General features: G+C 39.3%; 1 protein-coding gene across 1 annotated transcript; it reads right to left on the bottom strand.

Moving 5' to 3' along the window:
• Nucleotides 1-8,598: 8,598 nt before the first annotated feature.
• Nucleotides 8,599-12,427, bottom strand: LOC126782351 (transcription factor VIP1). The gene is made up of 4 exons (XM_050507577.1): nucleotides 11,802-12,427; nucleotides 11,461-11,593; nucleotides 9,310-9,394; nucleotides 8,599-9,152 (listed from the first exon to the last, which is right to left on the bottom strand). Exons 1-4 carry the CDS (start codon nucleotides 12,368-12,370, stop codon nucleotides 8,908-8,910), a joined length of 1,032 nt encoding a protein of 343 aa, XP_050363534.1. The 5' UTR covers nucleotides 12,371-12,427; the 3' UTR covers nucleotides 8,599-8,907.
• Nucleotides 12,428-13,329: the final 902 nt, after the last annotated feature.

The following is a 13,329-nucleotide window of genomic DNA, read 5'->3' as shown; positions in this document are numbered from 1 at the left end:
AAGGGTAATTTTGGCACTTCAAAAACTTAAATCATTCTAATATTCTTCTGTCTTTATTAATATAAGACTTGACCCATTTTTTTATCCATTTCAATGAAACATTTTAAAATATTCCTATTTCAACACAAAGTTACCTCATTATAGGGAAAAATCCTCAAATGGTACCTGAATTATGCCTCAATGCACATTTTGGTACCTGGATTTTTAAAACTACCCAAATGGTACCTAAACTAATGCTTTGTTAGCCATGTAATGCACTTTAGATCCCACCATTTCAAAATATGGTGTTGTTTTTTATAAAGTTCGAATTGAACTAACGCTCTTACAAGATTAGGGGAGTGGCAAACTATAACAGGTTCGCGAGTTACGGCCTTGGCAGTATCGCCAAGATGTTCAGTCCGCCGCCCTGTTTTACCCCTAATGGCATCCAAAATTGGTCGAGCTCTTATCTCGGCCCCTAGGCATCCAGCAACCCACCTGCATGGCCTCTCCCCCTCCCCCCCCCCCCTCAGCCCCTACACTAGGCCACATCATTTAGCCCGCGGATCCGAAAAGCATGCGGATGTCCGTAAGCCCGACGGGCTTTTACCCGGCCCGGCCCGGTCCGGCCCGCGAGAAACCCCGCCAAAGCCCGCTTCCTTGGGTAGAGGGCCGGGCTTAAATTAGAGGTGTGAAACTCGGCTCGGCCTGTGGGTCTGGCCTGCCAAAAGCCCGTAAAAGCCCTCCAAATAATAAAATATTATACATACATATTTTATTAGGTTTAGAATATAACTATTACATTATAAAGCAACTATATGAAGGAAACTTCGCGGGATCGATCGACACCAGTCGATATGATCGGTATATATATTTAGTGACCTTGTAAAAATTTCATCCAATTCGGAACTCGTTTGACCGTCAGAATTTCCGGTAAACCGAAAACAACTCTAATATGTCATACGGGAAGACCAATTACCAAATATGCGAAGGCTGAAAGTCTTTCGCATATATAAAATCACCTAATTTTTGTTACCTATCATGCGCGGTCGAACTGAAGAAATCTATTTGGCAAAGCCCCGATCAATGGGGTTTCAATATGTCAAAACGCCTCTTTTTTAGTTAACCGTTGGTACGAACGGTCAAACCATGTCCAAAAAGCACGAAATTTTTACGGATTTCCTAAAAATATATACAGATCACATCTATTGGTGTCGATCGACCCTATTTCGAACTGGAGTTGTCGATCGCCGAAGTGTCCACTAATGTATTATAACCTTTTATATTAGGTTTATAATAAAACTATCACATTATGAAGTGACTATATGAAGGAAACTTATTGGAATCGATTGATACTAGCCGATGTGATTGGTATATATATTTAGTGACCCTGTCAAAATTTCATCAAATTCGGACTTCGTTTGACCGTCGGAATTTTCGATAAATCGAAAACACCACTAATATGCCATAAGCGATGACCTATTACAAATATGCGAATGCTGAAAGCCGTTTGCATATAGGAAATCACCTAATTTTTATTACCTATCGTGCGCGGTCGAACTGAAGAAATCTATTTGGTAAGCCCCGATCAATGGGGTTTAAATATGTCAAAACGCCTCTTTTTTAGTTGACCGTTAGTACGAACGGTCTAATCATGTCCATAACGGACGAAATTTTTATGGGTTCCCTAAATATATATACAAATCACATCTACTAGTGTCAATCGACCATATTTTAAATTGGAGTTGTCGATCGCCAAAGTGTCAACTAATGTATTATAACATAGAAATTATGTTTATAAGAAAACTATCACATTATGAAGCGACTATATGAAGAAAACTTCTCGGAATCGATCGACACCATCCGATGTGATTAGTATATATATTTAATGATTATTTTAAAATTTCATCCAATTCGGACCTCGTTTGACTGTCGAAATTTCCCGTAAACTAAAAGAAACACTAATATGCCCTAAGGGGGGACCCATTACCAAGATGCGAATGCAGAAAGATGTTTACATATCTGAAATCACCTAATTTTTGTCACCGATCGTTTACATATCGAAACGAGAAAAACCATTTGGCAAAGCCCCGGTCAATAGGGTTTTATTATGTGAAAACGCCTATTCTTTTTATTGATTGAAAATTCCGACAGTTAAACGAGATCTGAATTGGATGAAATGTTTACAAGGTCCCTCAATATATATATCAATCACATCTATTGGTGTCGATCGACAATATTTCGAAACTAAAATTTATTTGTGACCTTTTTTAGAATGTTTTCTAATAATTCTTTTATTGTTTTAAACCCTTAAATTAGAGTATTATTTTTTTTTCTAATACAAGCCCGCAAGGCCCGGTCCGCAAAAGCCCGTTTTAGGTGGGCGGGCTTGGATATTCGTATTTGTGAAAATACCCAACCCGGCCCGGCCCGCCACTTATTTAAATTTATTAAGACCCGGCCCGGGCCCGTCACTTATGGGCCGGGCCGAGCCCAGCCCGTTGACGAACCCTACCCTGCATAGCCCCCCGCACGGCCTCCTCACAAACTCCTAGCTTTTTTTGGCTCTATTTTTTAACACCGGCAACCCTTTTTGGGTATGTTTAGGCAACATCGATCCTTATATTTGGATCTATGGTATATATGCATGATATTCGCATGTCAAAATCACTCGTGAATGACGTTATGGGTCTAAAACCCTTAAGTAACGTTAGGCGGTTATTTGAGACTACTTTAGTGCACTTGCCGAGCTTTATATTGTGATGTTTATTTTTCTTGATCTAAGACTACTTGTTACGACCCGAATCTTTTACGATTCGTGGCGATAATAGTTTAATCTTTTACTCGGAACGAGAGTCGTACTAAGTGTGACGACTCTAAGAGTTGACTTTTCGATACGTAACTTTTTCGAGAAAACTTCATTCGTGAAAGTTGTAAGGCTCGTCGATACGAATTTGTGGACATGCGGTACGCCTAAATTGGAGTTCGTAGGAAAAAGTTATGAATCAAAAAGGCTTGGAGGTATTTTTGAGAATTTATTTTCAGAAATTCTTTATTCCTATTTTTAAATCTTGGCCGTTGAAGTTAGATCGCAAGATCCGGACCGTCTATCCAGATTCCACATAAAGGGCCCAATCCCAGGCCGAAGGGGGGGGAGCCTCATTTTCTCTCTTCCCCTTTACTCATTTTTTATCCTTCTTGCCCCAATTCTCTTCTCCTATGGGAAACCCAGAAGACCGCCGAGTGTCCCCACAGTGCGCCGCCGTCGTCCGACTGGCCCTGGCCTTGAAACCACCACCAAAATTTTCATCTCTTTCTCCTCTACAAAACCCCCTTATAGCACGTGAATTTTGGGATCGATTCCCATGAAATCAAGAGGAGAACAGTCGACGTGTTCATGAGGAATCCGGTGAGTTTCGAGCTCTACCAAGCTCCATGTCCTTCCTTTTCCTAGGATGAATTTCGGGCTTGCAGCAGGCTTTAAAAAGAGGGGTGGCAACTGGTTAGTAGCATAACTTGGTGGAGGTAACAATTCTTACCCCTTTTGCGTCTGTTTGTAAACTGGCAGTGTGGTCCATATATAGTTGGATATTGAGAGTTGTGACCAATGTTGACAAGATTTGGATAGTAGATAGAATGATTACTGCGGTGGGAAACTGTGGTAGCAGAGAGTTTCCTACTACATTGTTGAAGGTGTGGGTTAAGATTGAGAGTTGCTTCTATAGTTGTAGAGTAGCATTGGTTCTTTGGTTTGGTAAAAGACATGAACTACAATTGCGATATTGATATTGTAACCACTTGGAAATGACATAAAACATTGAGCACGAGAAGAAACGATTTTGGCTTGAGAGAGACAGTGGCTTGTGGAATGTGTTGGTTTGAAATATTTATGCTCGAACTACAAATTAAGTTGAACTACGAATGGCTTGATCCCTCGTAGAGGGTACGTAGGCAGCCCAAACAAGGTTTGGGTGCAGCCGCAATTATTTTAGATTAGATAGCGGTGTACTAGTTTTAAACGGGATTGTAGTGCGTAATTACGTTAGTTTTGGGACGAGTCGTCTCACTACTTGTCTCTATATTCTTGTTTATGAATATTATAAAGAGACGTTAAGTGCATAGCTAAAAGAAAACTATTAATGGATTTAATATTTTAATACACTGTGACTACGATGACTAGATCATCACATAGAATCACGAGCGGTTTAAATGCTCAAGTTTAAATGTATTATGACATTATGATTTAAGTCACATGTTTTTATGCATCAAGAGAGCAATTGAACTTATGAATGGTTTTTTTCATAGTAGTTGTCTACGTTGTCTACATAAAAATTGGTGAGACGATAAGCTACTTGAAGACAATCTTTGTGCCAATATTGTTTATCACCTACAAACTCATTTTGGAAGAGTTTTTATGTATCGCTTCAAATAATGTAGCGCGTCTCATGACTCGAAGTAGTGTGAATTATATTTTTCACGATACTCTATTCAGAATAATGAATCAATGACTCGTTTAGGCTATTCTTTTAAACAAAGAAGTTAAACGGATCAATAAAATTCCTCCAAAGTAATGGAGATGTAATCTATGCGTTAATAAATGCATAAGCCCCCTCTATATATGATCTTTCATTGACTATGTTCAATCTCTAAGCCTATTCTTTAACAAAATTTAAGAGTGATATAGACCCTCCTACGCTAAAGAGAATGTGAGATAAGATGGAAGCCGAAATTGACTTATCATGATTCACTTTGAAGATAAAATATATTGTGGTGATACATATAACATGGTTAAACTCAAACCATAACACTTAGATGTTATTGAGCACCCAAAACAATGACAAAAGTTGAAAAGGCCTAATATTTTAGAATTTACAAATTGCAGACTTGTCATTGTGCGAACCGGTTCACTGACTTTTTGGTTGGCTATTGAGATGCTACTTTTGGCCACTGATTTCTCACATCCAAGGCTACATACGCACAAAATTTGAGGGAATTTTCAGACCTGGAACATGGTGAACCGCTCGACACAAGTGGTCACTGATGTCCGGCGAGTATTCTGGCCGGTTCGATGCCTTTTCAACCGGTTTCGGCAGTGAGGCCAGTGACATTTGATTTCTAACCGGTTTCTAGACTACCGGGTTGTAACCATTTCACATGGGTCCCGTCAGGGATTAGCCACATGCTGAAGGAATTACCTTCAGCCTTGGGGATACCCTGATGCCCGGTTTCTGAACTGCCCCCTTCACTTCGGTATGCAAGGGTGTACCATCGTGGAGCATTGAGGAGTTTTACTCTGCTGAGTTTGCCTTCGAACCCCACATAGGAATTGTTTTGGAACTGCAAATAAAATAAATATATATATATATTTAAAAAAAAATCTATACTTAATGAAATCTGACCGTTCATTTAAGTTGGTACAAGTGCACCTCAATGCTCTGAATAAACTCACGTTTTTCATTATGTTGGATGAAGATATGATTGTATATCAAGTTAATAGGTTTTTTGGGTCTCCACATATTTAAAGGAACCCACTTGCCACCATTATTATGTAATTACATTCTCGTTTACACAGTCAGTAGTTGACCATAGAATTCATGCTCAATTACCATTAGATGTAAATTCAAAAATACCCAAAACACTTCTTGATTTGTAACGTTTTCATCGAACTCCGATTTAGGCGTGCCGCGTATCCACGAATTCGTATCGACGAACCCTGATAGAGCGTTAATTAAAACGTCTATAATAAACCCTGTAAAACATCATCGTTAGTATAGAATAAGCAGAGATCGTTCTTTCCGGGGAATTGAAGGGAACTCTAAACTTTTAGTGTTAAAAAATAATGGGGGGTTTGAGATTGATTATTAACTACTAAAAAAAACCTAAATTACTATTTACATGATCGACTTCTCTTTAACAAACTTAAACTAAATTTACCATTACACCACATAATTACAAGTTCGAACCTATCATGCATTCTAATTCGACCAATTACATACTTTTTAGACACCAATACAATTAGAGCCTTAGGGGATCATCTAATCATGCAAGATTTCAATTAACATTTAGATTGACTTAGGGCCTAATCTAAATTTGCATGCAATCGAATTCAATAACACTTAGAGTAGAAATCAAACAAGATTACATTTAAGCACCAAATCTTTGTTGGAGACATGTTTCATGTGTAGCGTCACCCACCATGGTTTCACATGTAAATTTCCATAATTTTTTACCACTTTTAATCAACACAAACCGAACCTACTTAGGGCATGATTCGATATGTGTCAATATGGTTGATGAATCTAGCACTCAAACATAATTTTAGGGACTGCATCCAAGCACTAAATTCATATGCACATATCTGAAAATTATCTAAAAGTATGAGAAAGATGATGAGAACACAACAATAGAAATACAAACTTCAATAATTATAAGAACATAAATTCGATATAGTCTAAAAAAATATCAAATACAATCTGAAAATTCTAAAACAAATACAAAACCAATATTTCCACATAAATAACAACTTACAATCTTCATAGACAAAGAATTGTAGATTAACACAAATAGACGAAGCCATGAAGATGAGTTGCGAGAATCACACGTTGTAGAAACCTTAGAGGTGTGTCTTCAATAGTAAAACTCGGTGGAGATGATGATAGTTTTGGGGTGGACGGCTTGGCTAATTTGTGAGGGAAATTTATGGTGGTATTTTGAGAGAGTTTTGGCTCTTGAATGCTAATGAGAAGTGATCATATTTGAGAGGTGAAGCCATGTATATATAGAGGAAATATTGAGGGTTTGAAATTGCTTCTTTCTTCCTATAATAATGTCATGTTTTAATCCCTTAAATCATGGAAAGTTTTATTCCCTAAAGCATGCCATGCTTTAATCCCTAAAACATGCCATGTTTTATGCCTTTAATGATCATCTTTTATTTAATTGTTGCATGACTTGGCTCCATCTTTTTTTCTTTAATTATCTCTTCAATCCAATCTGAAAATAAGAAAATAAAATCATAAGTAAGAGATAATTAGTTTCAAAACCTAACAAGGATTCCTAGTCAACCTAGAACTCTAAACTAATTATGCGTTTTAACTCATGTAAGCACAAAAATGCATCCAATACCGCTCACGACTCTTACTACGACTCAATGACTCAATAGTACAACAATAAGGGCTAAGCAAAGTACAAATTGAGGTAAAAACATGTTAAGAACGTCGCACAAAATGCTCCTATCAAACCCTACAACTTTCATGAATGAAGTTTCCTTGGAAAACTTATGCATCGAAAAGTCAACTTTTAGAGTCGTCATACTTAGTACGACTCTTGTTCTGAATAAAAGATAAAACTATAATAGCAACGAATTGTAAAAAATTTGGGGCGTATCATGTAAAGCATAATGTTTAGTTGAGGGGTGGTTTTGATATCTATGAGATTGACCAAAAGTTCCAAAACCATTGTTGTTATGAGGTGAATTATACATCAAACCCAATTCCTAGTACCATCGTCTTTGAGAATCTCATATAATACAATTTGAGATTTGTGTCATTTGCTCTCTCAAGATCTCATATTATCATGCAATTTCAATTTGAGTAGAAAGGGAAATAAAAGATACAGAACCCATACACGAGCTTCAAGTAAACGTAGGCGGAGCAATTTTATTCAAGATTTCCCAGCAAAGATCGATTGATGCTCCTCCTTTATATTCGATTGGAATTGAAGATTCTTTTTTAGTTTTTATTTTGATTTGAAGAAGTTTGATTATGTTTATTTATTTTTTGGCTAAGAAACAAAATCAATTCCATGTCATTTGCCACATCATGTAGGAAATTAATTATGACCATTAAACCTAATTAGATCTAATTGCTAAATAACTGTGTTAAAATTTGTGTAAAATACTGTCCCTTAAACCGGACCAATATTCAAATATAAGAAACACTTTAAAATGTAGTTTCCTTAATCTTGGACTGTTTTGTATATGCTAAGCAGTGGAACCCATTCTATTAGGTCTAATCATTATGCTTTTTGATGTCTTAGGTGGATCATGAGTTGCAGGCTAGGGAGAGCAGAAAACTTCAATTCATTGAGGAGAAAGAGCACAAGTATGCTATTGGGTAAATCATTCCGATACCCCATTCTTCCTCTACCAACCGCCCCGTCATTCGATGATCCCCGAAAACGGCCTGCAGATCATTGGGACACCATTTGCACAACTTTCATACACCGAATTGCACCCAGTGTCTTTTTCAAAGCTTAGGTAGCTCAGCTTGGGAAGAAGCTTAGGAGAGGATCCGGGTCCTTTTCCTTTAGACAAATCCATCAGGCAATATAATGAAAAGAAAACTTGGTTGAACATTATTTTCAACAGGGACCTGCACTACGGCGGTAAACGTCATGCAGACTCTAACTGACATGTGATATTCTCCATCTCCATGATTAATCAAGAACATAAACTAAAACATGATGACGACCCAGTTAGTTTTCTAATGCTTCTCTTATACACCTACACACCCACCGCAATAATGACATGACTTGGACATTTGCTCACTATAAGCATCGAATAATTCGAAAACTGAAAAGAAAAGACAGGCACAAACAAACAATCCAAACTGTAAGCTGTACTGGGAATACTCGTAGGCATATTAGCATGAAGGAACCTGAAGGTTTGCATGGTTCGATAGAATACAGAACAGGTGTTGCAAATCTTTTGCTCTAAAGAACTCTAATCCTAAAAGTAATAATTGATACAGGAAACTGTGTAATGTGGTTCTGATCCGAGCAACAAATCTACACAGCCTTTGCCTGTACCACATACATATACATCTGTATGTAGTATATACAACAAGCTAAATGTGATTAACTACCCACCCTCCTCTAAATACTACAACATTACTGAACTCCTTTTGTTAATGGCTAGATATAGAGGTTCTACGCTCTCTGGTTGAAGTCCATGAAACTTGGGCGAGGTTGTCCATTGACGTTCTGATTGTGAAGCATGTGAAGCTGCTGCTGCTGCTGGCCCTGGCTACCTCCAAGCTGATTATGCAAGGCAGACTGGGATGTCGCATATTGAGGGGGGAGTCCTCTGTAGAAAAGGTTTCCATTACCATGGGGGATTTGATTGGTTTCAATCTTAAGCCGTTCCACTTCCTCCTTTAATTTTTCATTCAAGGCTGTAGGTATCAAATAAAGAAATAAATAAGCCAAAATGGTATAACTTCTGGAGATAAGCTAAATTAAACATGAAAGCTGCATGTGTTTTGAAGACATGGTTCACCACTCCAATTCTATAAGCCACCTACAGATAAACATACTATAGCAAAGCATTACCATCTATCAGTTGTGCTTGTTGCTCCATAGCCTGTAGCCGAATTTTGAGCTCCTTATTCTCAGCAGTTATTGCAGTAGTGTCTCTCTGCATCAAATATAAGATACATAAACATCAATGTACTTTGTATTTATTGTAACCTTTCCTTTATGATTTGTCTTCTTATGTTCTTATGGTGACTTTAACCAGCATAAAAGCATGAACATTGACACAACACGATCTGAGTTTCCAAACAACTAATCAGCCAGCTGACAGTGAGAGAACTTGCAGTACTTTCCTGCCATAGAGAGCAAGTACCTAAGAGCCGGCCTATAACTTAAGGAGACACATACATCCAATCTCGTGGCAAATTAAAATTTATATCATGAGGTAGGTGTTTGGAAGTAATGTTTCAGAATATTGATAAATTACACTCCGCATGCATATATTACAGTATATAGATCTGAATATGCACCTACCTTCGACACACTGAAACTAAGCTATGACAAACAAACTTTCTACCATATCCAAGAAGTCTGAAGAATTACGAGGCTTATGGTTGCATCAAGCAAATGTTATATCTAGATATGGCTTGGATACATCCAGACTTATAAACAGAATACAGATATTTAACAAATACTACAATAGTAAAGTATAATCATTGGAGGAAACTTGTACAGTCTAGCATCAATACAAGGCTTGTGGGTTGCATCAAGTTGTTAGATCTAGATATGGCTTGGATACATATAGACTTATAATCAGAATATCAGATATTTAATAGATACTATTGTATGTAAGTAGATTCAGTGAATTCAGCAACAAGAAACTGAGAAACGAAGTTTCCATGTCAGTAGATTCAAATGAAAATCTCAAATCCATTTGTCACATCAAACTCTAAAATCTTCAATGGATTGGCCAGAAGAAATGGAAGGGAGAGCTCAGAAGGGGAGAAACCGAGAAAGAGACTTTCAAATCAGTTTTTTACAGAATTGTGCTCAGAGCAAAAAGATGCTTATTAAGAATTGCATTAAAAGCTTTGATGATACATCAACGTACACGATGTAACTTCTTAAACACATATATTAATGTTAAGAGAAAAAAGACGCTTAAGAATTGTATTAATGCTTTAACAAAACGTTAAAATACACGATGTCACGCTCTTAAACAAATAAGGTATTGAAGTTATAACCTATCATAACTAGGTGAGCTTGTGACTTCGTAGTGATAAAGGTTAAAGATGATATTGAACTCCAAACACTTTCGACCTAGATGTGCAAATTACACAATATGCCCTACTCAGTATTCCCCAGTCCAGCTAGAGAAGGTCTTTGAGAGTGGCTGTTGTGCCACATTGCCCATAAGACCCACTGATATAACAAATTAGCATGCCAGTTGTTTTTTCTTATTATTTGTTTTCTGCACTAACATGCCAGTTTCGAAGATTAGTATTTGGGGTCTTTTCTGTTAGTGGTTGGGAGTTCCAGACCTGGAATGCTAGACTGATATTGGTCCAACTAAGACACGCAAAAGAACAGCCCCACCTAAACCACTTTGGCCCTTGTCAATCTCGAGTTATCATCTAACACAATCAGGCTGCATAAAAACATAGAAGGGGGTCCTATATATATGAATATATCAGACACTAAGACCTAGCATGTAATTGGTTTTCTAGGAATATCCTGTAATGATTATTATGCCTTTTTTTACTAGTGCCATGAAGTTAAGACACAGCATTGGTTAAATTTTGGGTCTCATTTAAAACCTAGAACACTGGTCTCTATACAAACGCTGGCATACACCTAGGACTGGTATTAGTTGTGTTACCTTATAATATTTGAAGACTTGTATGCATGTCATTTTCACTTGTTTTCAAAGCCACTTTATTTTAGCAACAAAGGATTAACATATTAACAAGTGGAGAACAAGAAACAGACGCAAATAACATTGGAAAAGATACCAACCATGCTCAGAAACTAAACACGCCCCCAAAAACAAACAAAGTTATTAACTTCACAATGATCGTTGCAAACCAGAAATTTCCATTATTGCAAAGAAGACACATAACGAGCCAAACAGTGGGTTCCATTCAATTAGCAAGTAGTACCAAATACTCTAAGCCCAATTCATACTCCCTTATTCTACTAACCTAATAAAGTCAAAGTCTTGGGTATTACCTGTAACAGTGTGACCTGTGCCGATAGAGTGGTTGCCTCTGTCTGAAGCGTCTGCACCTTCCTCTCCAGCTCATTTGCATATCTCACCTTCCTCTCCTTGGACCTCGCCGCGGATTGCCTATTAGCTAAGATCCTACACACACCACAAAAACAAAAACAAATTAAAAAGCTCAATTTCTAATTCCACTAAAATTATATCAACAAAACAAAACGGTCCAATGTTTCAGGAAAATTATATAAACTATTGATTCTTAACAAACGCATCAAATTATATTCAATACTGCGAAAATTTACGAAAATTAGAAACCTAAAAATTCCTAAAAAGGAAAGAAAGGAGGAACCTTTTGGCTCTCTTAGGGTCAATCAGAGAGAGCTCAGCAAGCTTATCAGGAGTTATGGACTTCTTGAGACCATCGAGAGAGAGCTCAGAGTCAAAGGAGCCGTCCATGGAGTTGCTATGCCGGTGGTGGCCGCCGCCGGGCCTCTTACCGCCGACGACTTCCTTGGCGGGAGCGGCGTCGGAGGAGAATCCGAGGCCGTCGAAGAAGTCAGAGTCGACGGAGAGGCTGCGGCAGTGGGCGGCGGTGGCGGAGGAGCTCGGCCTGGGGCGGGAGGAGGAGGAGTCGTCGGAATCGTCGATCGGCATCGGGACGGCGGCGGAGTTGGAGGTGGCGGGGGTGGTGGTGGCTGCGGTGCCACGTGGAGGGAGGGGAGAGGGGAAGGAGGAGAGGTCGAGGTCGGAGGGGTCGAAGAGGAGGAGGTCGTCGAAGTTGGGGAGGCGGAAGGAGGAGAAGTCGGAGTGGGCGCGGCGGTGGTAGGAGCCGCCGCGGTGGGGAGTCTCCGGCATCTGGTCAATGTCGTTTGAGGAGGAGGTGGGTGAGGTGAAGCTGTTGTGGCTGGTGGAGTCCATTTCTTTTGAAAACGGCAGAGGGAGGAGATGAGAGAGTTGAGAGAGAGAGAGAGAGAGAAAGAGTAAAGAGGAAAAGTTGGTAAAATGAGCGACTTGGGTTTCAGTTTAAGTAGCCTGTGTTTTCTTTATTTATTTATTTTTTTTTATCTAAAAACGATAGTTGTGTTCTGGAGGAATTATTATTCTACCATTATGTGTGTCTTAGCCTAATAGGTTTCCTGTTATGAGATAGATTAACATCTCCGTAATAGATTAGGACTCCGAATCCTACGGGATTGTGGTTTTGTAATGCCTATATATAGGCCCCCATATCATTCAATAATATACAATTATTTCATCCTGAAACACGTTATCAACACGTTGCTCAAAAACCCTAAATTTTTAGAGCTCTAGAAATTTTTTCTCTTCTCCGCCGCCGACCGCCGTCGTCTCCGGCCTCCGGCATCTTCCCGTCGGCGTTCCTCGTTGGCGCAGCCCCTGAGACCCCCTTGCTGCCCTGCAGCTCCTGCACGCGACCCCTACAGCCCCCGCATCGCAGCCACTGCAGGCCCTGCTCGCTGCCCCTGCACGCACGCACGCAGCCCCGCACGCAGCCAGCCCCGCACGCAGTTTCTACCCTGCAGCCCCTGCACGCACGCTCGCGACCCCTACAGCCCCGCTCGCGACCCCCCTGCTGCCCCTGCAGCCCCGCAGGGTCTCCTCCGCATTCGCTCCGCAAAAACATCTTTTTGCCGCGCAAGACCCCGCATCAGAGGATTCAAAATTGCTCCTCCCACATATATACGCAAGGAACGCAAACTGCACAAGCAAACTCTTCGCTTAAGAGAAGCTACTTCCGTTTTCTCTACCATTTTGGGCCTTTAAACTATTTCTCTTTTTTCCTTTTTCTTTTCCTATTGCTTATTAAATCGTTTATTTGCACGTTTTCGTTTTCTAACTATGTTTCACGTGCTTGCATA

This window comes from Argentina anserina, chromosome 2, assembly GCF_933775445.1.
Source record: "Argentina anserina chromosome 2, drPotAnse1.1, whole genome shotgun sequence".
In the NCBI taxonomy this organism is placed as follows: domain Eukaryota; kingdom Viridiplantae; phylum Streptophyta; class Magnoliopsida; order Rosales; family Rosaceae; genus Argentina; species Argentina anserina.
This window is presented reverse-complemented; position numbering and strand designations above follow the sequence as displayed.

Bases quoted from the DNA above. Each gene is read 5' to 3' on its own strand.
- LOC126782351 (XM_050507577.1), bottom strand. From the start codon at position 12,370: ATGGACTCCACCAGCCACAACAGCTTCACCTCACCCACCTCCTCCTCA. The intron at 11,594-11,801 runs GTTCCTCCTTTC...TGGTGTGTGTAG, and splicing joins GACCCTAAGAGAGCCAAAAG to GATCTTAGCTAATAGGCAAT. The intron at 9,395-11,460 runs GTAATACCCAAG...TATTTGATGCAG, and splicing joins CACAGGTCACACTGTTACAG to AGAGACACTACTGCAATAAC.